We start from the raw sequence: 25,346 nt of genomic DNA, 5'->3' as shown, positions 1-25,346 counted from the left end.
ACTTTAAACTGAATTAATATATTATTTCAGAGTTGATTATGATTTTGTTAAAAAATTTAAAACATTTCATGTGAACAAACAGAATAATTTTATGTAGTGTCATTGTAGCTGTGTTGGTCCCAAGATATTAGAGACACAAGGTAGGTGAGGTAATATTTTTTATTGGTCTAACTTCTGTTGCTGAGAGACAAGCTTTTGAGCAGTGTTCTTCCTCAGGTGTGGGAAAGGTACTTAGGGATTTTCTTCATGTATAGCTGCACAGCTACACCAGTGGACCTGCGCCACTGTAGCTAGCACTTTAGTGAAGATGCTACTATGCCTACGGGAGAGTTTCTCCCATCAGTGTAGTTAATCCATCTCCCTGAAGGTGGTAGCTATGTTGACAGGAGAAGTTCGCCCATCAACATAGCACGGTCTACACAGGGGGTTAGATGGTATAACTACGTTGCACAGGTGGGGGGGGATTTTTAATACCCTTGAGCGAAGTAGTTGTATCGCTCTAGGTCTGTAGTGTAGATCTGGCCTTAGAATGTTACGGCTAAATACAAGATCAAACAGATAGTATAGCATAAGTAGTTAAAATGTGTGCTAAGGGACCATTGAAGGTGAAGTGGCCTGTTAACACCACTGTAGTCATAGGACGAAAGGGAGGGTTAACTGGTTACAGGTTATTGTAAGAAGCCATAAATCTGCTGTCTTAAGACCATGCTTCTTTAAGTGTCTAGCAAAGTTATGAATTTAAGCTCCCAGGCTTGTCTTTTGAAAGTGTTGTGCAGGCTTTCCATTCAGGATGAGGACTGATAGGATGATCAATTTGTGAATTGTTCACCCACAGGTGATACGATGGTTTTTGTGTTTTATCATTTCTTGTGATAGTTCATTTGAGAGCACAGTGATTGTTTGGTTTCAGCCAAATAGTTGTTGGGGCATTTAGTTCACTGGATGAGGTGTGCCACGTTGTGATAGGCATGTTTAGGACCCATGGATCTTGAAAGATGTGTTGGGAGTGGTGTTGATTATTGTAGCAGTGGAGATGTCTGCAGGTTTTGCATCCGTTCTGGCAGGGCTTGGTGCAGCTTTGAGTTGGTGTGTCCTGGTCTGTGGGGAGCTTGCTTCTGATGAGGTTGGGGCATTGTTTAAAGGCCAGAAGAGGAGGTTCAGGAAAGTGTGTGGGTTTGTTTGTTTTTGTTTTTTTTCCCAGGATGGGATTCCCACCATATATGGGTTTTAGCTGTTTGATTTCCCCATATGGGTTCAAATGTGGGGTGGAAGGTGACAGCTAGGGGTGTGCATTTGGAGGGGTTTTTATTTCTGAATTGAAGCAGGTTGTCTTGGGGTATTTCAGTGGAGTGTCCTTGTTTGGTAAAGGTGGCTTTGAGTGTATTAAGGTGTATTCCCCGGACTTTCTCCTCAAAGCATATTCTGTGGTATCTGAGTGCCTGGGTGTAGATAACAGATTTCTTGGTATGTTTGGGTTGGTTACTGGATCTATGAAGGTATGTCTGGTGTTGTGAGGGTTTCTTGTATGTAGCTGTCTATATGGTTCAATTGTTGAAGCTCATTGTGTTGTCCAACTTGATGCTGGCATGGGAGTGTTCCAGAGACAGTGGGTGAGTGGTAGTGGTTGAAGTTGTAGTGGAAATTTGAGGGAGTTTGTCATCTGTCCAGAGCGCACACATATTATCCATGTATCTCAGGTGTCTCATTGGTTTCATGGTACATTTGTGTGGAGTATCATAGCTTGTAGTTTGATACTTGATTGGGACCCCATTTTGAAAAGCTATTAGGAAAACATCCCTTACTCTGTTCTGTTTAGGGAAAGAGGCCTATTTTAAACCTGTTTGTTTACATGCATGTGCACAGAACTTTGTATTACACCTTAATCTCCTATCCTGCTGTTTAAATCAAAAGTTACAGGTGGAGAACAAATATTTCCCTATGTTTTAGATTTACACTTCTCTGTAAATAGGGTAGCTCTTCAAAAGAACGCGGTGGTTGTGATTTGATTTTATACAAAAAACAGAATAAAGTTAACTATTTAGCATCATGGCAATGTCTTTTATACAGAAATCAAGTTGGAGGTAGCTAAGCAGGAATAGTAATCTTCACTTTCAAATTTGGATCTAGTCATTATTCTTACCAGTAAAATAAAAATTTGCCAGACACTGTCTGTTTTTTTTTTTTTTTTTTTTTTTCTTCTCTTTATCATTATCTGTCTGCAGAAATCACAGTTTGCATCATCTGGGCTGATCTCATGCAGTCATATGTTTTAGAGGTTCAAATTTTTAACTTGCAGTCTTGTATTCATAATGAATACGAGATTCTTAAACAATGTGGGGGTGAAATAGTGTCCAAAGCTTCTTAGCTGGTAAACCAACTTTTAAATCAATATATTCTATTTATCTTGGAATATTTGCTGAAATCTTTCCTGCTACACTGTAATCCTCTATTTTTTAAACTCCCTCATGTCTGTCCTTCATTTAATAGTGAACACCTTCATTTTTTTTTCGCTTGTTCTTTTAGTGATTCCATATAATCCTTCTAGTCATGAGAGCTTGGACCATGTTGGTGAAGAAAAAGAGGTAACATATTTTAAAGCAGTACGCCTAACTATTCAAAAGTCTGGAAATGTATATCAGTCCTAACTTTTTAAAATCTTAGCAGTTTTAAATGATACTGAGACTTAGCATATAGTGACCTACATACAGATTACCTAATTTAACTCCTGTACAAACTCAAGTTAGTCCATTTGTGAGACATAAAGTTTGTGATCAGATACAGATTTCAATATGTATGTAAAACTTTAATATGAAACTGACAGGAGAGATGAAACATTTTAAAGTACAAAGCTGTTCTTAAAAAAAAAAAGGGGGGGGGGGAGGGATATTTATTACTACTGCAGCAAAGTAAATGAGCTATTTGAATCCTCAATATCCTAAAAAATCTGCAGTTACCAATATATTATAATATTGGCAAGGTTGCTCACTTGCGTTTAAAATCTTTATTTATAGGCGATGAGTATTAGAGAAAGTGGCAAACCTTCCTCCAGTCTGGGTCTTCAAGATTTTGATCTGCTCAGAGTTATAGGAAGAGGTAGTTATGCTAAAGTACTACTGGTTCGATTAAAGAAAACTGAACGCATTTATGCGATGAAGGTTGTGAAAAAAGAACTAGTCAATGATGATGAGGTAAGCAATTGTTTCTACCAATGGACTAAATTCTTCCTTCAGAACGAACTTGCATATAGTACCCATAAGAACTAGATTTGAAACCTTTCTGTAATCACACTCTATATTATGCATAAGGCTGCAAGTTTGTCACTGAGGTAGATTGATACAAGTCTGTCTTAATTTAGCCTAAAACTAGATGTAAGATGTAAACATTTCAGTGTGTCTGACTGATACAGTTTAAATAGTATTTCACCTAAGAAATGCAAAGACGACATTGTTTTCTAAGCTTGGGATGTTTTTATAAATAGGATATTGATTGGGTACAGACAGAAAAACACGTCTTTGAACAGGCTTCAAATCATCCTTTCCTTGTTGGACTACACTCCTGCTTCCAGACAGAAAGCAGGTAAGGTCAGAAACTAACAGAGTGTCTATTTGTGACACTTCTTCATGACATTTTTTTATATTGGTAGGTATCCCAAAGGGCTATCCAAACATTGAATGCAGAATAATTACTAAAAACTATAGCACCATAAACGTCTGTGGTGATTTGTAAACAAAAGGATTCTGAGAAGAAGGGAATTTGAAGGAGGCGTGCTTCGTGAAGAAGGAAACTAACCTAAGCCCAGGAGACAGTATGATAGAAGAAAAAGCCCAGGATAGAAGAAAAGAAGTAGAAGCATAGAGGATGAGAGAGAGTGTGAAGAAATGAGAATAGATGTAATAGGGGATGAGGTTACATGAGGCTTCGATGATGGAAAGGAGCTTGAATATGATGCAATTTAAATAGGAAGTGAATGAAGAAATTCAAAAAGGAATGATGAGGTGGCAGGAGAGATTATTTTAGTAGTGGTATTTGATAGCTTGGATATGAGAGAGAAGGTTTAAAATAAAGGCAAAAGATGGCCTAAACAGCAAGGATAGTGAGGAAACTGCATTTTCTTTATATAGTATTAGAGAGACCTTGTGGGAGACTGGATATATGGGTGGGGAGTAGTCAAATACAACACTGGATAAATGAAGGATAGTTGGGTTGTCAGTGATGGAAATCATGAGGAAATAAGTTCAGCTTTGAAGTTTGTGATTGCCTCAGACATCTCAAAGGTTATCAGAGGCACAGCTGGACTAAGTGGTGGGATTGGGTGTAGAGAGGTAGATTTGGGAACAATTCACATAATTGCTGGGAGTGGGTAGTTCAGACAGAGCACTGGTAGAATTCTTAGTTCAGAAGGAATTATTTTAGGACAGTTCTACAGGAGGTCAGACTGGATGCTCACAATGGTCTCTTCTGGCCTTGGAGTCTGATTAACTGTTTTTGTATAACACTTATAAATGTTGTTAAAGAAACTTAGAAGCCCTGGTGGTTTGGGAACCTAGGAAGGCTTAATTACCTTCCTTTAGTAATAAAGGAAGGCCCAGGACAAATTTTGTTTCTCTATTGAGAGAGGCCCTGAAATATGGAGACCTGAACATAAGGTGTTGGCATGGGAGTAACCCATTCCAATCCATATTATGAGAGATGGAAAGAAAGTCCTTGCTAGACCCTGTCAGTTCTACTGTTGAGAAGTGATCAAGCTCCAAGGACTCTGAGGGTAAACGGGAAGATCAAATGTAAAGCTGAAACAATCCAGTTTTGTATAATATACCTTTTGTGTTTCAGATTATTTTTTGTAATTGAGTACGTAAATGGAGGCGATTTAATGTTTCATATGCAGCGGCAGAGGAAACTGCCTGAGGAGCATTCCAGGTATGTTTAATTTGAGAGAATATTGTTCACATGAAATCTGCATTTCTGACATGATGCATCAGTGTAAAGTTTATGTTGACACTGGCCTCCCAACTCTTGCATTCCCCATATGGGAAGGAGTTAAGAGACGGAGATATTTGGGTCAAGAAATTCTCCTTTTTCCGTGAGATGAGTTCCTATAATGTAGCTATTTAATTTTAGTGCTGCAAGCTACAGATACCTTTTTAATTCAGAATAAAGACAGTAATATTAACCAGAAGTACTTGGTCCTGTTCACACTAGAATCACCCTGAAATCTAAAGAGTGACTCTGTAATTTAAAATTTTAGACAACGGAATTGGAGAAATGTAGTGCTAGAAAGGACCTTGAGAGGTCATCTAGTCCAGCCCCCTATGCTGAGGCAGGACCCAGTAAACCTAGACCACACCTGTTTGTCCAGCCTGTTCTTAAAAACTTCCAAAGATGGGGATTTCACAACCTCCCTTTGAAGCCTATTCCAGTGCTTAACTAATTTTAAAATTACATAGTTTTTCCTAATATCTAACCTCAATCTCCCTTGCTGCAGTTAATCTTTCAATTACTACTTGTCCTATCTTCAGTGGACACAAAGAACAGTCAATCACTGTCGTGTTTGTAACAGTCTTCAAATATGTTAAGAGCTATCATCAGCTTCCCCCTTGCATTTCTTTTCTCAAGACTAAACATACCATTTTTTAACTTCTCCTCTTACATCAGTTTTATCTAAACTGTATTGGTTTTTTCACTCTGCTCTGGGCTTTCTCCAATTTGTCCACATCACTGCTAAAGTGTGATGCCCAGAATTGGACACAGTAGTGCAGGTAAGACCTCATCAGTGCCAAGCAGCGGATGACAGTTACTTTGGGTCTTAACTCCCCTGAACATTAGCCTTTTCTGCAACTGCATCATGTTGTTGACTCTCATTCAGTTTGTGATGCACTGTGATTCTCAGAGATCCTTTTCACATTACTACCACCTAGCCAGTTAGTTCTCATTTTGTAGTTGTGCATTTGATTTTTTTTTCTCCCCTTCCTATGTGAAGTGCCTTGCACTTGTCTTTTATTGAATTTCATCTTATTTATTTCAGATCAATTCTCTAATTTGTCAAGGTCACTTTGAATTCTAGTCCTGTCCTCCAAAGTGCTAGCAACTGCTCCCAGCTTCATATAATTTTCAAGTTGTGTGTGTGTACTCTCCACCCTATTATCCAAGTCACTAATGAAAATATTGAATAGTACCAGACCCAGAACTGACTCCAGGGGGATCCCACTAGATACACCCTCCCAGTTTAAGTGTTGCATATAGATTGTATATTGATAAGATAAATTTGTTCCCTTTACGGTCAAAGGTGTGTGTGTGTGTGTGTGTGTGTGTGTGTGTGTGTGTGTGTGTGTATCTTCTCAGCTTCCATCTCCGTAAACCTCTTCTGTGATCTGAGGATTCAATGGAGCTCTTTCTGTTTATGTATCATCACTACTGAGAAAATTCTTCACCCCAATTTACATCTGTGTAGCTTCAGTGGGATCACAGGTGTGATTGAGGTGAGGTCAGATTTGTCACTGCAGCATGAACTTGGTCAACAATTTTGATGTGCAAAAGGAATAGAATCCAATTCACTCTGAGCCCTGCAGAGCCAATACATCTCTCAGCAGTGAACGTATTTTTGTGCTTATAAGCAGCTATGACTGAATAAATAGTATTGGTTTTCAGAGTAGAATTACACTAAGGACACTTCATTGCTGCACTATTTATTATGCTGTAGTTGTAAATCTATTTTGCAAAACTAAGGAACCTTGTGTCATCAATGTATCTTATTTCATTCTAGGTTTTATTCTGCAGAAATCAGTCTAGCATTGAACTATCTTCATGAGCGAGGGATAATCTACAGAGACTTGAAACTCGACAATGTGTTACTGGATTCTGAGGGGCACATTAAACTCACAGACTATGGCATGTGCAAGGTGAGGGAGAATTATTTCTGAACAGATAAAATGTGAAACTTCCTGCTTGGGTACCTTGTAACTTAAGTTAGTTTATTAACTGACTCAGTCTGTTATCAACTTGTATACACCTCATGTGGAAAAAGAAGGCTTTGTCTCATCTGCAACTAAAATGAAGAAGGAAGAACAAGAAATGTTGAACTACTCAAATGTGTAAAAACACTCCTGCCTTCTGGTTCTACAACCCATTGTAAATTGGGATCTAAAGCTTATTGCAGAATGTAGCAGGCTAAAATAATAAACTGAAAATGGAAAACCTAAAATGAGGGAATTACCTCAACCCTCTGCCCATGAATGTTTCAGCCTTGTGTTATTTTAAACAGATGAACCCTAATACATGAATTCAGCGTACATGTAGATGGGAGTAACAGCTTTCTGTGTCTCTTAGCCAGGAGATGTGTCCATTCAGTCTTCTGAGAATGGGAAAGAAGTCCAGTTCTATAAAGGGCCTTGGCTGTCTCTCCCATATCCCAGTGTGCCTCAGCCCAAACAGAAGGGACAACCTTTTGATATTTGTCTTGGAGGCAGGCTAGGAGCAGGGCCCTTTCTAAAATGATCATCACTAGGCTGCTGGTCATTGCTTCCGCACCACAAGAGAACTGCCTTGCGTAGTTTTTCCCCACATTTTCCAGAGGAGTTAAATATTCAGACCAGATTGAAGATAATTCCGGGGAAAAAATTAAGGCACTACTTTGCTTGCAGGCAAAGCAGACAGATAAGTATGCTTGGGCTACAGAATGAGGATAACAATTCTTTCAGATGCTGGATGGGAGAGAGGTCTCACCCTAAAAATAGCCGGAAAATAGGTCATGTAAGGAATATCAGCATGTTTCTTAAAGACTGCTTTGCTCTCCTCTTTCCAAAATAGCATTGTCCACTTTCATACTGTGGCTGTAATATTGAAACATGAACTTGTCTTTCCCATGTTGTGCACTTTTCAGTTGTAAGCTGATTGTTAGGCATTGGAGAAAAATAAGTTGCATGTCAGGTGCTTGACAGGGAAATACAATCACAACTCATTACAAAGTGTGGAATTCAGCTTTCAAAATGGTCTAGTTTACTTCTGATTTAAATGTTGTTCTTACAAAATGTTTAGGATCGAAAGCCTATGTCTGCTTGCACGAATTTGCTCATTCAATTAAAGTGATGGACAATTAGAATTTTCTCATTGAGCACCATAATGGGTCAATTCTCCTAAACTGGATCCTCATCTCAGAAAGTTTTACTTGTGCTTTCCAGGAGCTTCAGTTTTACGGGTAGAGCATTCAAGTTTCAACTATCTTATTAAAGGCCAGGAGTGGAGCTCTGCATATGTGCCATTTAAGCTAGGCTCAGTGCGTGTGTTCAGGGAAGAGTGAGAACTACATTGTCTTAAACATAGTATTAAAAGCTTTTAAGATTGGCATTTGTCTTCCAAATCTATGGCAGTTTATAAAAGTGTTCTTTTGGCTGCCAAGTCATCGTTTATGGGATATGTCTCTTATTGTGGTGTGTCGATTTAATGTGTATATAGAATCTTCCACCAAATCTAGATATATGTAAGACAAGCTTTCCTAAAAGAGTCATGAGAGCCTTTCCTTCATCTTTTTGACAACTAAGCTGCTTAATTTTTTTCAGAAGCTTTTGTTTCAGTGGTATGAAAGGTAGGTGCTTCCAATAAATTATTGAAATTTGACTAGAACTGCTACTCAGCTGTTAACTTTTCAGAATCACTATAAACTGTTTGACCATTTTTTCCTGCATTTTGACTGTCTATTAGGCATTAAATGCCTGTTGAAATGTTTCACTCCCTTACACTAAAATCCTCCTCCTGTTTAAGAAGTGTAGTTGTGAATTCCTGTTCTAGTGCTGTTTCTTGTTCCTGTCTTGTTTAGGCTTTTAGTGTTCCTTGGGTTGCTTTTTAAGGTCTGTTAGAAATTTGCCAGAGTTCATCACACACACACCTGTTCTCGCTGTATTCAAATTTATTAATATGTGGGTATTTGAGAGAGCATCCCTATAGATCATTAAATGTAGTAACAACCTCAAGAGAGTAAAGGACGACTACTTGAGGTTTTTTTCAAGTCTTAACCTGGTTAATAACTTGAAATAAAAAGAGCAGCTTATGTTTGTGTTGCAAGCACTCAGGTGAATCTTTGTTTAAATCCAGACATTTGTTCCTGAACTGCGGTGAGTCTTCAGGAAGCCTAATGGATTATAATGCAGTATTATATAACACTTGGACACCTATGAAGACTAACTTGATTTTCAGCATCTGTAGAAAAATGAGCCAACTCAACACTTTGTCTTGTTTACATAGTAAAATTGTCAGCCCTTTGTAAAGAATAAAATACAATGGGGCAGATTGTAAAGGGGCAAATGGCTTACACAAAGTAAAGAAGCTCACTCTGTGGGGCCTATTTAAAATATCACATAACTATTAAATAAATTATATATCACTCTTAAGGTATTTCAGTAGTAAATCTTGCATTTTTTATATATAAATAAAAACAAAGCCACAACAGAGCAAAGTAAGCATGGAAAGCAGCTGCGTTTAAGAGGGTTTTTTATTTCTGTGCCTGATTGTCACAGGGCAAATGCACCCCGTACCCACTTGGGGTAGAGTGAGGGTAATTACTTCCCCACAGCCACATCTTTACAACCACTCCTTGTCTTGAGGTAGCATGGCCTAGTGGTAAAAGTCAATATGGCTGCTCTCTCAAGGTTGTATGGACTGATGGCTGGAGTCAGTATAACTGCCCACTTCAGTAGGTCTGTGTGGCCTAGTGGTCAGTCAGGAGAGTGGACCACTACCCCAGCGTGGATGGCAGCCGGGTAGGGGGATCCGGGCCATTCCCTGTTCCACTGGCTCATAGCTCAATGCTTTATTACTGGCATGTATGTCTGCCACTGAATCAGTGGGGAATCTACCAAAAACACACTGACCCCACTCAGCACAATAACTAGGCCCCCTGAGCTAATTCCTACCCTGTCCCTGGTGCAGCGGTTCCACAGTCTCTGGGCTTCTTAGTCTGTTTGGTTCCCAGCATTTCTGTCATTCCTTGGGCATCCTGAGTCTGTGTCTCTGGCTTCTGCTGTCTGGGGCTTCTATGGTTCCTGAGCTGGAGCTCGCAGTGTGCGTCCTCCCTCTTCGGCAGTCAGCCCAGAGTGAGCAGAGTTTCTCCCTTTTATACTTAGTCTCGAGCTGGAGCCTGCCTAGCAGGGCCAAGGGGGCCATGGTCTCCTCAGACCAGAGAGTAGAGTTACCCTCGCAGTACCAGTGCAGGGCAAATGTGCCCCTCACACTGATCCTCAACCTCGGGTACAATTTCAAGTTTAAACTTAGTTTTGAAACATATCAAGTGTTTTGCCCACATAATGTAGTTCAGAAAGTGAATGTTTATAATATGGAGAAAATAGTGTCTGAAACTGGACGTGAAAACTCTTTAAAGGATTAATTTTGTCTATGACTTCAGTGGACTAAAGTATTATGCTAACTCTCTTACACTTCCAAGAGGCCAGTTGCTTAGTGTACCCCATATTTGGAGTGATCTTTTAAAAGTTACTTAGTATTGCTGTACTTTTCTAGAAATATGGATAATGTTTGACTGCTTCTCAGGAGTTTTGTGAGGATTTGAGCTGCAAGGCTCAAGGTGAAAAGATGTATTAAGTAGATTATCGTACCAACTCTAATCGCAGCAAAAGTGTAAATGACTGACACTTAGAGCTTTAATTCCATGTTTGTTAGCATAGGATTGCCCCAACCTCAATACTACTGCAGGTGGAATCAGCAAAGAGAGCACATCGAAATTTTTAAGAATCCAAATGATAAAATATTCAACTTTCTTAGATTTTTGGTCCTTTGGAGAAGTTATTGGTGACAAACAGCTGTGCAGAGCAGCCTTCCATCTACTTGCCTTCTCTAGAGCATAGTCCAGTGAGCATATTTGTCTTCAGATTAAGCAAGTTTCAGCCTTAGGGTCTTTCCTTAAGGCTATTGGATGCCCAAATAGCCATGGCAGCAAAAAACACCCTGTCCGCGTGTGACTGACTAGAGAATTGTGTTCCAATCCATTGGACGGAAATCTGGACATGGCAATCAGGGCTGTTGCCTTCAAAATCCTGAAAAAACGCTACTTTTTTTTTTCTTAATTTTTTTCTTCAGTTGGGAAAATAAAAGGCTTTATGAAGTGAAACACAACACATACTGTGACTTAATGCCATACATTTATTTATACATCAAATGGAAAAATGCATGCACTTTCTAAAACAAAAGATAATTCCCAATCTATTAACTAGTTAAATCTGCCACTCTTTTGTATCAGCTCTTGCATACCAGTACTTTTCTATTTATTGTTCAAACAGTAGGCTGTTAGTTTCACCCAAATCAGTACAAATGTGCTAAAAGCACACACTGATGCTGAACTGGCTGGAGAACAGTGCAGGTCCTTTTTTTTTTTTTTTTTTTTTTTTTTTTTTTTTTTTTTTTTTTTTTTTTTTTAAATCGTCAAAATTCTGAATTCCGTGGTGGTCTGATCAGGAACATCACTTCTACAATTTCCCACCATTTTGATGCAACCAATTGTGATATACCACTTCTGCAAACAAAGGTTTGGGATAGGAATCTGGAGTCTGTTTTAAATGCTAGAAGGAGAGAACAAACTCATTACTTTCCCTCAGCCATACTTCAAGATGTTTTGCCTGTCCTGGGCTTAACTTCTGACCTTCATTGTTTGGATCAGTCATGCTGACTAGTAATAGGAATAGAAGCTTCTCTGAATTGTTTTGACTGTCGTTTTGTGGTCTTTAGCTTTTTTTTAGATTAGATGAAGCCAGATTTCCATTGACACTGCAATTGCATTAAATTGTTTTAGATCTGTGTTGCGCCTTGCATGCCATGGAAAGCACTGCAATCCATTATACCTAAACACAGATTCTGATTGGTAATTAAGGTATTGTTGCCTAAAACATGACTTGGTTTTTTAATGAATATGCATTTAACATAGTAGTTTTTTGTATCTTAAACAGCTACTGTGCTATAAAGAGAATATATAATTTCATTCTTTGACCATTATCAGGAAACAGTGAATGTAGACAGGTGCAATGAAGACATAGCTTTTCTTAGTGCACTGTACACTCTGCATACAGATCTATTTTTGTAGAAGAAATATAGTGCTTTGCATGCAGATTACATGCATGAGTCTGGTAGTTTATTTTGGTATGGGTCACTTCACAAAGTATAGTTGTTTTATAATGTGACAGCAAGTAGAAGGAATTTTTAGCAAATGTTGTAAAACTTTTCCCCTCTGTTTTCTTTTCCTTTTTTAGGAAGGATTAAGGCCTGGAGATACAACCAGTACTTTCTGTGGAACTCCCAACTATATTGCTCCTGAGATTTTGCGAGGAGAAGATTATGGTAATTTGATTTCAGTGCTGTGTCATAAAATACTTGAGCTGTAATAAATTTCTGTTAAAACTTCCTTATAAAATGATTTGTGGAAGAAAATAAGAATCACCATACTAGATCAGACCCATGGTCCAGCTAGTCCACTATTCTGTCTCCAGCAGTGGTCAGCACTAGATGTTTCACAGGATGGGGCAAAATACCTCATTTTATGCAGATATGGGACAGTCTGTTTCCCCCCATTAGGTAGTGGTTTAATCCTTTATAATTAGAATTAAACCCTGAAGCATGAGGTTTTAATATCTTCCACAGTTTATTAACATTAGCTATTATAACTTTGGATTGTTATCCATATAAATGTCCAGTCAGTCTCTTTTCAATCTTGTCATTGAGGCCAAGAAGTTAATGTTTTGTGACAGAGTTCCATAGTTTAGTTGTGCATTTTGTGGGAGGTGTGGGGGAATTCAGTTTTGAATTTGCCACCCTTTAATTTCATAGAATATTCTCTTATTGTGTCATGACACAAGGAACAAAAATTCCTCATCTACCTTCTCTATACTATTCATTGTGTATTTTCATTACATCTCATTTTATTCATCTTTCTTCTAAGGTAAAGAATCATTCTTTTCTTGGTCCGAGATAAATTTGCCTCTTTCCTATCTCTGTGGTAAATCATCTGTTAGCTTAGAACTTGATCATTTGTTCCCTTTTTCACTGTAGCTCTCTATCTTATAAATCTAAGTATTGGGTCGCAGATACTATCAAGTAAACAGGTACTTAAGCATTTTAAAATGCTTTATCCATACATTTTCTTTGTTTATATCTAGTGACTTGTAATAGCTATTAAAATTTATTTAAACACAGAATGTACAAGTTCTCTTGTAGGTTTAACACTTTTTTTTTTTTTTTCAGGATTAACTTGACCACTTTTAGTTATACAAATGCAAAAGGGTATTTTGCTAGTTAGTTTGCAGATAGTTCTGGAACATTGCATTACTTGGGTCTTATATTTATGGCAAAAGCCTGAGGCTCACCCTATGACCTATCACAGTTGCCTTTCCTCCAGAGGAGGGAGATGGCTTAGTATTGTCTTCAGAACTAGTTAGGTGTGCTTAATTTTCAGTGATACAAGGCCCCTTTCTCTTTTCTGCCAGATTCTCCGCAGGCTAAGCAGATTATCTTTATAGCAGTCTCAGCCTTGAGGAAAATCAAGCTATTAGAACTGTTAATTGATCCCTGTCTTCAGCAGTGAACACATGTGATGTCACCTGCATAAATAACAATTTTTATTTATTGCAGTGTTTGACACTAATAACAGTGTAGCCTGCCACCAAAAAATGCTGTTAATACACTGCTGAGATTGAGTTTTTTATTCCCCCTTAAATACTAAAATTACTGTTTAAACTTGAGAGGTTCCAGCACCAACTTTTTAAGTCTCCATTCCTTCTCCTTCCCGAGTACTGCCTTCCATCCTGCACATAATGAACAAGAGGACTTCTGTTGCCACTGTCACACCCATCTTAAACGTACAGTAGTCTTTAGGTCATAACTTGACCATTGCATGCCTTACTGACAGTCAAGATATCTGATTATTCATTAGTAAAATATACCTTGTTCTTCATATAGTTAGCACTGATACTTATTTTAATAAGTCCTCCTTGATAAAATAGCTTATATTCTGATTTGTATTCTTTAAAATCCTAGGCTTCAGTGTTGATTGGTGGGCATTAGGTGTACTTATGTTTGAAATGATGGCTGGCAGATCCCCATTTGATATTGTTGGAAGCTCCGATAACCCCGATCAAAACACAGAAGATTATCTCTTTCAAGGTGAGTAGTGGTGAGGTTTTAACGTACAATAGATTCTGCTTATTGGTAATCCTTTGGCTGACAACAGAAAGTTACCATTACTTGGCAGTTGCCAAAAAGAAGTTAGGTTTGCAGGGCTGCAGTTGGAAGCACTGGAACGTGCCTTCCCTGGCTGCAGCCCTGCAAATCTGTCTGTGAGGAGGATGGATGCAGCTCAGATGCCAGGGCTTTCCCTGGGGAGGGAAGGCTGTGGCTAGGGCAGCAATGGAGGGCCACTGTTCTGCACAGTACCTGTCTCCACTGCTGTCCTGCCCACAGCCTCCTGTCCCAGTCTGCAGCACTGGGTCTCTGGCAGGGTTGTGGATGTGGGCATCTCTGCCCCTTATCTCCTGTGCAATCCCTGAGAACAGGCAGGTTTGCGGGACTGCAACCAGGAAAGGAAGCACTGGTACATGGCAGTACCAGCTGCAGGCAGCTTTTTTGGGGTTGCTGCCAGGAAAGGCACCTTCCTGTGCTTCCTTCCTGGCTGTACAAACCAGCCCCACAAACCTGCTTGTGGCTGTGGCCTTTCTACCCCTCACCCCACCCAAAAAAAAAAAATTCAGTAAGTGGCATGTCATTGCCAGTATCCAAATCCCATTAACATTAATTAATAGGATGGGATTGCTTCCAGGAGGTTGTTTATATTGGGGTTGCTATTAAGTGGCATCCACTTGATTTAGTGTTTTTGTTTTCTCTACAAAACATTGCTTTACAAAGAGAAGAAACTTTAACCATACAAAGTGCTGATGTCTTAAATTCTCTATTCTTCTAGTCATTTTGGAAAAACAAATCCGTATTCCACGATCCCTTTCTGTTAAAGCAGCAAGTGTTCTAAAAAGTTTTCTTAACAAGGTAAGAGCTAAAGCCCTATATTTGGACTAAGGTTTTCAAGAGCTCCCATTGTCAACTTACACTTACAAGAGTATAACTGAAATTAAAATTGCCCCTAAGCTGAAGCTCAGCAGACAAGGTCTGGGCCTGGGATGGGCTATTCTAAAACAGAATTCTTAATAGATAGAACTGACATATATTTGGCTTTTTTTGTTTTTTGTTTTTACTGTTTAATTGTTTTTAAAACCTGAAACTTTGCAGATATTCAGAGCTAATGGGTAAACCACAAAATAAAAGGCCTAGAAATGCACAGAATGGCCATATTGACCAGGCATTGGGGAAACAGATGTTTCAAAAATTATGGTAAAAACATCACTTCTGAAATTCTCTGGTACTTTATGGTTTGCTAGATCATAATTATTTTGAATGGTTGGAAGTAGGTGGACTTGATGTGTGTAGAATTTTGCATTGAAACAGAATTGCCAGAATATTTCAGAAAGGAACTTCTAAGAGATCACTTAAGACTTATTTCAGAACAAAATGCCTCACCCCATGTTAGTTAGTGAAGGACTTGAATGCTTGTTTCTGGGCTTGACAAACTTCACTTTCAAATGTGACGACACAGTCTATCTCATTCAGTGTCTTTGGTATTTAAAAATTGCTTGAAAAATTGACATGAACTGGCTGCAAATGCTTATTAATTTTTTCAATAAAAGTTAAACTTGTGCTATAGCAGAGGATCTCCCAGTCGATCACGATCTCCAGCAATGTAGTGTGACTGCCGCTAAAGCAGACTCCCTGTCTAACTCAGCCCCATGCCACTCCCGGAAGCAGCCAACGCAGTCCCGGGGGCAGGGGTCTCCCTCTGCGCATTGCTCCTGCCTGCAAGCACTGCCCCCACAGCTCCCATTGGCCAGGAGAGCTGCAGGGGCGATGTTTGCAGAAAGGGGCAGCATGCAGAGCCACGTGCGCCCCGCCCCGTCCACCATAGGGGCATGTTGCTACCGTCCGGGAGCAGCGTGGAACCAGAGTAGGCGGGGAGCCTACCTTAGCCTTGCTGCACCCGCCACTGACCGGGAGCCAGCAGAGGTAAGTACTGCCTGGCGGGAGGCCACACCCAAACCCCCATCTCTGAGTCCTCTCCCAGAGCCAGCACCCCAAGTCCCAGCCCTGACCCCCCAGAGCTCACACCCTGCACCTGAACACTCTGCCCCAGGCCAGAGCTCCCTCATTCACCCAAACTCCCTCTTAGAGCTTGCACCCTTCACCCCCTTTTGCACCCCAATCACCGGCCCCAGGCTCAGCCCAGAGCCCCCTCCCACATTGCAAGCCCCTCAGCCAGATTGCCCCCCTGAACCTTAACCCCCTGTACCAGCCCGGTGAAAGTAAGTGAGGGTAGGGGAGACAGGGGATGAAGTGAGTGAGGTGGGGCTTTGGGGAAGGGGTGGGGAAAATCCTGGGTTCCCCTTAGATTCAAAAAGTGATCTTGGGCATAAAAAGGTTGGAGACTGCTGTGCTCTAGCATTGCTGCAGCTGACCTACAACTAACCCACAGATTTGTTCACAAACTAGGCTTGTTAGGATTGCTTCATTTAAATTTGGAGTGTTACCACCTCCATCTGAGCCATGGACATTTTGTTATACAAAAATGACTGTGGAAACCTATAAGAAAAACACACCTTGATCCTGACTTTTGGTCCTTTTTTTTTTTTTTTTAAATGATAAAAATTTCAGTGGTATTACATTGGAGGTAGCCATCCGTAACAGTACCCAACTAAGCACTACTTGACTTAAGTAATGAAGCATTTTTCAAGGGTTGCTATTATCCTTTGAAGTTCCATTGTTCATCTCTTTCCCTCCTCCTGTCCTATTACACTTGCTGTAGCATGGTTGTCTCCGAGCCAAGGAAGTCTATAGGAGACGCCCAGTGAAGTCAGCAATATAATCTTCCATCAGTTAACTTTATCTGTAAGCTGGGGTCTTCTGATGGGATTATCAGACATTCTCCACCTATGAAAATTCCCAGATTAAACCCAGTTGTGACCTGAGTCCCAAGCATGCAATATATTTTGATGTTTGCACATCTTAACTAAAAAAAAAAAAGGGGGGGGGGGCCTATAACCAAATACAGAAGCTTGTAACTGAATTACAGCGTATATTAGGCAATTCTTCTTATTTCTGAAAGCGGAGTAAAACACTTGCTAATTTAAATTTGAGAATAGGGTTACTTTGGCCAGTGCATTAGCCTAATACACCTTACAGCTTTGACATGAGTGTGTCTTATGAAATCTATAATGAGTAACTTTATCATTGTGTGCTAGAGATCACACATTCTCCAAATTATTTTTCACTTTGAAACATTTTCATTCTTCCATAGGATCCAAAGGAACGTTTAGGCTGCCATCCTCAAACAGGATTTGCAGATATTCAGGGACATCCATTCTTCCGCAATGTTGATTGGGATCTGGTATGTAAACACTGATGTGTGTGTTCTGTTATATGCAGTATAACCCTGATAGCTTGTCTTAAGTGAAAGTTAAAAGGGATGCCAAATTTGATAACTTCATAATTTTTTTAATTATACTGTGAAGAGAGGATGTGGATTCCATTAACCCTTTTACACACAGTAACCATAGACATTAGATTGATTGATTTGCTGGAATATATGTAAGAGGTACAAATGAGAAATTTAAGTAATCTTTTCAGAACTCAGTTTTTTTTTAAACATAAATATAATCTCTGATAGGCTGTTACTCATACTTACTTTAAATTATTTGTAGATGGAACAAAAACAGGTGGTTCCTCCATTTAAACCAAATATATCAGGTGAATTTGGTCTGGATAACTTTGATTCCCAGTTCACTAATGAACCTGTCCAGCTCACTCCAGATGATGAGTAAGTAACTCAAACTTAAGAAAACCTTTTTTCAAAAAGGTTAGTAAATTATAAAGGTGCAAAGAGACATTTTGCTAACACAGGCACAGGTGCTGACTTTCCAGTGTGCTGGGGGGTGCTCAACCCCTGGCTCTGCCCCAGACCCTGCCTCCATTCCACCCTTTCCTCCAAGGCCCTGCCCCTGCCCCCTCCCCCAGCACGTTGCTCCCTCACTCCTTCCCCTCCCTCCCAAAACCTCCTGCATGTCACGAAACAGCTGATCATGGTGGGGAGAGAGGGGGAGGTACTGATCAGCAGGGCCTGCTGGTGAGCCACAAACACTGACGGGGCAGGGAGGGAGCCGATAGGGGGGCTGTCAGTGGGAGCTCAGCACCCACTGAGTTGGTGCTTATTAACACAAGCCATATTTTGCAGTCTAGTCCATCTTTAAAACCAAGATTTTGGGGTTGTTTTAATTTCATTATTTGATTTCTTGGGACACTGCAGTCTAAGAATTTGTGTCTCAGACACTCTTGGTATTTGACAGGAGAAAAGGGTGGTGGTTTGTTTTATTTCCAGTTGTGTTAGATTTAGAGTTACCTTAACAGGATTGAAAAGTCCCATTCAGATGCTGGTTAACTCAGATGAAGCTGACAGTGTAGCTTAGACATCCCTGCTGTCACAGTAGGGCCTGAGGGAGAAAATTCAGTCACAAGTAAGATTTGCCTTTCCTGCCTCCCTTAGTAATTAGCTTAAAACAGACTGCTCTCTTTATTTTAGGAGCTTGAGGACTTTCTATAGTATTTAATGAAATAACTTTGGAACATTATGCATGAGTAACTTGTAAGCACTATCAGCTGATACAAATGTTCCATAATGATTATTGTTCAAATATTGAGGATGTCTTACACGACTTAAAGACTGACAGCCTGACTCTCCCCTCACGCTTATTGTAAAGAAGTATCTTGCTTGAGATAGTTAAGTGAAGATACACTGATGAGAGGAGTAGTAACTAATTGCTTAATTTTTTAAGACACCATCCATTCTAGAAGGGTTTAACCTCACAGACCGAGGAAAAATGCTGTGCCAGAAGGACCTAAGGGCAGGAGAAACCAAGTCAGCTGTCCTAAATGGAGTCAGCCTCATACCTTCTTTCCTTGAAGTTTGGAACACCACCTCTGTATGCAGTGTCCAGCCCCCACCTCTCTTTGGTAAAGACAGGGACAGCAGCAGCCACTGGGAGGGCAGAACATAGTTTGAAGCCAGAAGTAACTTTGTGTTTAGAGGCTGGCAGAGAAATAAGTTAGTGTGAGACAATTTTGCTGCACTGAGATTGAGTGGCTGGGCCTAGTTTGGTGCCTGGATGAAGACCAGAAGAGGGCTGTTGCCTGTTCTTTTATGCATTTGTTTGTTGCTCACTTCCCTGCAACTTCTTGACTCCAGTTCCTCAGAGCACTGTGAAAGAATGTCCACCTTTGGGTTCTAAAGTTTAAGACCAACTCTTTATGCTTTAGTTTCTTAATCCTTTTTATACAACTTTGATATTCTGAGTAATATTGCAAGGAGCAATTTTGTGTTAACGCAAGATACTAACTAGTTTTTATTTTAACAGTGATATTGTGAAGAAGATTGACCAATCTGAGTTTGAAGGCTTTGAATATATTAATCCTCTTTTGATGTCCGCTGAGGAATGTGTCTGATCTTTCGTTTCTGGACTGTGCCATATATTGCATCTCACTTGTTTTCTGCATGGATAAACAACTTGCCATTTGGTTGCACTTGTATCAAATGAAAAACATTTTACGTTTGCCACCAACTGTGGAGTCAGAGATTTTTAATCTTGGTTGTTACAACTTGCTATCATGCTGAACTTTTTGTGTTAGGTTGCAAAACAAATTGAAACGTTAATCTACCAGCAATCTTGCCAAAGTCTAATTTTAATATAGAAGCAGCCATTGGTTGCTAACTCTCAGCTAGTGGATTTTTCAGTTTAAACTGCTGTAAGTAATGTAGCTGTCTGCTTAAAGAAAAATCTTCTTACTGCTTCAAGAGCATGTGTTGCATTAGAGCACATAATGAAACAGCATTAAAAGCCATTAATACTTGCATTTTAACAGCAAGACTGACAAGACTTCAGTTTCTGGTAACTTCTAAAGCCTCTCTCCTCCAACCTTGCTATGTACACTGATTTTTCCACGTTTACAGTTGAACCTGTAGTGTTTTCCCCATACACTGAAATGACAGTAGGACAGCAGTTCTTTAAAACGGGTAGAGCGAAGGAGAGTGGCAGCGTTCTTGGACTACGGAACACTGATTCTGTTCCAAGAGAAGATAATGCTCACGTAATTGAATAGATTCCACTCCTGACCTACTTCTGATTTATAACTGGGGGTAACGCGCACACACTTGGGTATGTGAAAAGTGAGTGCCTGTCCCTTTCAGCAAGGGCTGTCAGTGATGTAATGTATCAGTTTTAAATGAGTGGAACTCACTTCATACTTGTTTTTTTTTTTTAAAGGAAAAAAAATCTGCATAAAGAATTCTTTTTAGCAGAAATGGGCAGCTAATATTCAAGAATGTAGGACCTCATGCTATTTGTTCCTTAAGTTTTGGTAGATCTTAAATGGTTACCTTACAGCTACAGCTTAGCTAAGGAGAAAACAGTAAAATTAATAGAATCTTATTGCCATGCTGTTGGAAAAGCGTTCCATCTTCCCAGTGGAAAAAAGAGTGCATGTTTTTTATTCATGTAACCCAGTATCTGAAAAGTGGAAGGGCTAGCCACAGTGACTCCTGAACTTTTTTTGGTGTTTTTCAATTATGAATAATCTCTTCCAAATCTTAGGTCTTCACAGTGGACTCAAAGTAACTGGCTGAAAAATTGGAATAAATGAAAGTAATTTAAACAAGAAGTGACTTGATCAGAAGTGATAAATGTCCGTATGGATAGCTAAATAATCAAATTATTGTTTTGAATATTTGAGGGCTATATTGGCTGAAGAGATGCCAAATGTTCTTATGTTCAAATATATTTTTAAGCTTGGTTTTAAAACATTTGTAAGGAAAAGGGATGTTAAGAGACAGTGAGTCAAATCTATATAAATTCTCCTATAAAAGGCTTAAGCTAAACTGCTAAGTATTAGTAAAAGCAGACTTAATAGAACACTATTCTGAAAACACAACACACCTTTGGGCTTGTCTACACTATGCTGGCAAAGCACATTGGGGGGTGATTTGTATAGTGCACTAATATTCTGTACTGTGTACACCCTGCTGGCGTGCTCTAAAAGGTACCTAGTTTGCATTGATGTAGTTGCAAGAGCCATGTAGACAAGCCTTTAGCAAGAGTTACCTAAGGTTAGTGAGCTTCCCCTCTGCTGCTGTTTTCCCTTGAACACTATAGTGCATTGACACTATAATTTCAGTTTTGGTGGTATGAATTATCTTCATTTGCATACTTAAACTGTTTTGGACACTGACTTAGTAGCTTTAATAAAAGAGATGGACACTACTTGGTACATGCCCATAGTACAGTACCTAGGCCACTTTTGTTTACAAGATACATTGTAGGACTAAATTTTAAAAAATATTAGGCTTCATTTTCAAAACAGACAAGCTGTTTTGGGTGCCTCAACTTTTGGGAAATACTGAGTTTGGCCCCCCCCAAGTCTCATGCAAATAATGTTCCTGTAAGATGTCTCAAATTGGGCTCTTAAAATCAGAAGCTGCTATTTAGGCTTTAATCTATTTAAATCTTAAAGGTTTTTTTCACTACACAAGTTAAATTTGGGATAATCTTGACGTATTTAGCCTTTGACTTGTAAAATCGTCATCTGTATAGAAGTCTGGAATTTGTTGGTATTAAACTCAGGCTGCTATCAATAAGGAATGAACTGAGCTCTATACAGTGACTTAAATTCATAGGATATTCAGTGCAAAACAGTTTTAGATAGGGAATTGTATTTTCAGATTTTCATCATGTATATAAAGATAAATGGAATTCTCACTTTGAAGTTTTTGTGCTTGATGCAAAAACATTTTTTATAGATAATGTTACAGAAGATACACATCTTTTTATTTATGCATTTTAACCTTAAGATCTGCCTTCTGTTTTAGTATCAACTTAGTTAACAAAAAAAGTGATAAATATTTTAAATGATTGTCACTGCAAGTCTGTTTACTTTCTCTTCTAAATTCTAAGTGCCATGACATTAACTGTTAATTTTGTTAAATGTGTAGAGACTGTCTCAGCATATTTAGCAGGGAAATCAGGCATGGGCAGTCAAGTACAGTAGGTTATTATATCTTGTAAAGATAAACTGTCTACATCGGGATCATGTGTTTATGTGGAGTAACCTCATTTTGTATACAGATTGGATTCTGGGTACTCTTCTAGTTTAATACTGTTGCTATTGTATTTTTCTGCTTCACCTAGAACACTATTTTGAACATTATACTGTGTAATCATTTCCTGTATTTGTGCACATACTTTTTTTTACTTTAAATAAAAAAATTATATTAGGGCTCTGAATATTGTATTAACACTAGTATAACTCGAGGGATGATGGATAGTTACATGAAACTGGACTGTATGCTGTAGTTGGAACCTCCCTATAGTTTTATCCAAGTCTCTTCTGCAAGCAGTCCCACAGCACACTGACTTGCATTTCAGAATTATGTAGCCATAAACCTTCACTCAGGGAAATCCTGAAATAGTGACCCAACAAAAGAATCAAGTTTGTGTGCAAGAGGAAGGAGCAAGGCTTAGGAGTACTTAGTGATACTAGCCAGTGAATGAGCTGCTGGCATATATGACAGGTTTGGGGATAACATTTTGACAGTTTACAGTGCTATTTCAAATCAGAAAGAATGGATAATTTTGTAGCTCTAATATGGAGATCATGTAGCAACTGTAACCAAACAATTGATTAGTGCTGTTTACAAAACTATTACATTAAAAGATATTATGGCAAGGATATTGTGTTTTTTAAGACTGCCAGATCATATTCAGTTCAGCCCAATTGTGTGCTTGGGTACATCCAAGGGCCCCAGCAAACAGGTTCCATTCTGCTACTAAGAAAACATCTTTTTCTGGTTTCTGTGCGGACTATGTTGCAATAAGGCCCTTGGAAGATTTTACTTCCCCCTATGTGAGTGCCTCAGCCACCTCCTACACCACCTAACTCCCTCCACTAAACACCATAAAAGCAAAAAGTGTTTTTTCACCAGGAAAGCATCTCATTCTCAAGATAGGTCTGACTAGCTTCTCCTAACCTGTGAGGCCAAAACATTGTCCAAGCCTGTGTTCCCCCTACCCTCAGAACCTGTCACTTTCCAATATTTGAAGTTGAACTTTGATGCTGGAGCATTCTCCTGAGTTTTAATGAAGGGCTCAGAAGACACTTGCCCTCCTTGTGTGATCCTATGGTTGATTTCTCTAGAGCGTGAGGTTGTCAACCTGGGTCTTAAGACCACCATGCCTTTCCCACATTATTAAATGGAAGAGGGGTTCTGCAGGGGTCCTATTGTGGAAAAAGTTGAGAACCATTGCTTTTGAATTTCTTTCTAGGTGTGATTTTGAATTGCTGTGACATGAGCTATCCAAGGATAGGTGAAAACACAGATTTTCTTGCAAAATTCTATTAACTATATTTTGCCATGACATACTGGTGCTGAGAACTGAAGCAAGTATCAAAAAAGCCTCTGTGTTTCACATTGATCAATTCCTTCTGTCCTTGTGTCCCATCATGAAATGAGATAAAAGGATATACATAGGTATCTAAACTCAGGCTTCAATCATTTTGATAAAAATAACTTATTGTATATGATTCACATTGATACAACCTGACATTTTCTCCTTCACAGGTTTTTTAAGTCTTTTTAGATTGTCAAATGGCTGACACGATTTTATATGTACATTATAACATTCTAGTTACTATAATTTATCAAATATTTATATTGTGTGAGATGTTACATTGCCTTCTGAGGGGTGGCTTACGAAGCATATCAGACTATACGTTGGAAATGCGCACAACAGAAAACGAGTAATGCAACTGTTCCAGATTTCTATTCTAGATGGACTTGTGAAGATTTGTGCATGATTTGTCCTCAGAATATTCTGTCTTCTGCATAGATATATTGGCTGTGCTATCATTTTTCCACAGATGAGGAAATTGATCTAAATGACTTGTAAAGGAAAAAGAGGCTTCTATTTATTTTTGCTGTATCTAGAAGAAAAAATTACCTTCAAGTTTTGTTTACTTTAGAAATTCACATGGACTATCCTTGAATACTCCTATGGCTGATGTAGTAAGATTGACATCAAATGTCAGCACTACTAATTAAAACACATGGAATAATTGAAGTTCTCTGAGCTCAACACCTGTTTTTCAATTCAGGGCTGCATGTTCCTGCACACATTTGAGATATCCAAGAGCCCTCCACTAAGAAAGATAACACTTGACCTTCCTCATATTTCAAAGGGGAAGAAAGACATGTAGAGCAATCTTCTGGGGGACACTAACAAAATGAAAATGCATATTTTTGTCCTTTGCCTCTGTTCAATTAAATTTTACTTTTTGGCAGTTTCAGAGACTATGTATCAGAAAACATTAGCAAATGCTAAATTTCTCTGTAGAAAACTCCCTTTGTTCACAAATGTGCCACTTGAATGGAATCAGATTCAGAAAACACAGTGTGACAAGATTTTTTTACACATTTAGCAGTTTGACAAACAGTTTTAGTATGTGTGTTAACCAGCTCACTTGAAAGATTCTTTTATTTTAAGTCTTAGTACAACATTAATTGACACGTCACTTTGCAGGCAGTAATTTGGAATTAAATTTTTCACTTACGCATTAGAAATGCAGATCAGTTGTCTCACTCTCTCCTCTTATTGCGTGGGTGAGAGGTATCGCCCACCCGAGACTACATTAAAGAATGTTAAAGGTGATCTGTAATGGATTTTTTAAAAAGTGTCCTTTTTTACTTTATTATATTGAAGACCTAAATTTTTGTGGGTGTGCTCTGCTTATTTTTATTTTAGAAATAGCAGGAATGTCATCTCTTGCCTTTATGGCTTTTGTGGGACCTGTTGGCTATCTTAAACATGGATCTGTTATCCCACTTCAACTGAAAAGTAAACACCCCTTTTAGGCTATATCGGTACATCATAAAATACAGAAAAAATCCCCTTTAGCTATTGCCTTTAAAGGTCTCACGTAAAAACAAAAAAATCGGTTGAGGCTGCCTTAGACTTAAACATATCAATATTTTGAATACCCCAAAGTGTCCAATTTTGCATTGCACTGTAAGACTGCCTTAAATATGAGTTCTTCGAGTGATTGCTCATATCCATTCCAGTTAGCTGTGCGTGCTGCGTGTGCACGTTCGTCGGAAGATTTTTACCCTAGCAACTCCGGTGGGTCGGCAGGTCGCCCCCTGGAGTGGCCCCGCTATGGCGCCTGATATA

At 39.1% G+C, this 25,346-nt stretch overlaps 1 protein-coding gene across 1 annotated transcript in view; it reads left to right on the top strand.

Annotated features, from left to right (window-relative positions):
* Positions 1–22,406, top strand: part of PRKCI (protein kinase C iota) — a 54,410-nt gene extending 32,004 nt beyond the window's left edge. Inside the window, exons 8-18 of the mRNA XM_030574946.1 lie at positions 2,524–2,582; positions 3,012–3,188; positions 3,479–3,576; positions 4,831–4,917; positions 6,761–6,896; positions 12,243–12,330; positions 14,023–14,148; positions 14,942–15,021; positions 17,378–17,467; positions 17,781–17,896; positions 19,488–22,406. Coding sequence (XP_030430806.1) covers positions 2,524–2,582; positions 3,012–3,188; positions 3,479–3,576; positions 4,831–4,917; positions 6,761–6,896; positions 12,243–12,330; positions 14,023–14,148; positions 14,942–15,021; positions 17,378–17,467; positions 17,781–17,896; positions 19,488–19,575 — 1,145 coding nt within the window. The 3' untranslated portion in view covers positions 19,576–22,406. The remainder of the gene's footprint in view (positions 1–2,523; positions 2,583–3,011; positions 3,189–3,478; positions 3,577–4,830; positions 4,918–6,760; positions 6,897–12,242; positions 12,331–14,022; positions 14,149–14,941; positions 15,022–17,377; positions 17,468–17,780; positions 17,897–19,487) is intronic.
* Positions 22,407–25,346: the final 2,940 nt, after the last annotated feature.

This window comes from Gopherus evgoodei, chromosome 9 (genome assembly GCF_007399415.2).
Source record: "Gopherus evgoodei ecotype Sinaloan lineage chromosome 9, rGopEvg1_v1.p, whole genome shotgun sequence".
NCBI classification, from domain to species: domain Eukaryota; kingdom Metazoa; phylum Chordata; order Testudines; family Testudinidae; genus Gopherus; species Gopherus evgoodei.
Note: the sequence above shows the minus strand (reverse complement) of the source record. Positions and strands in the feature narration are given on the sequence as shown.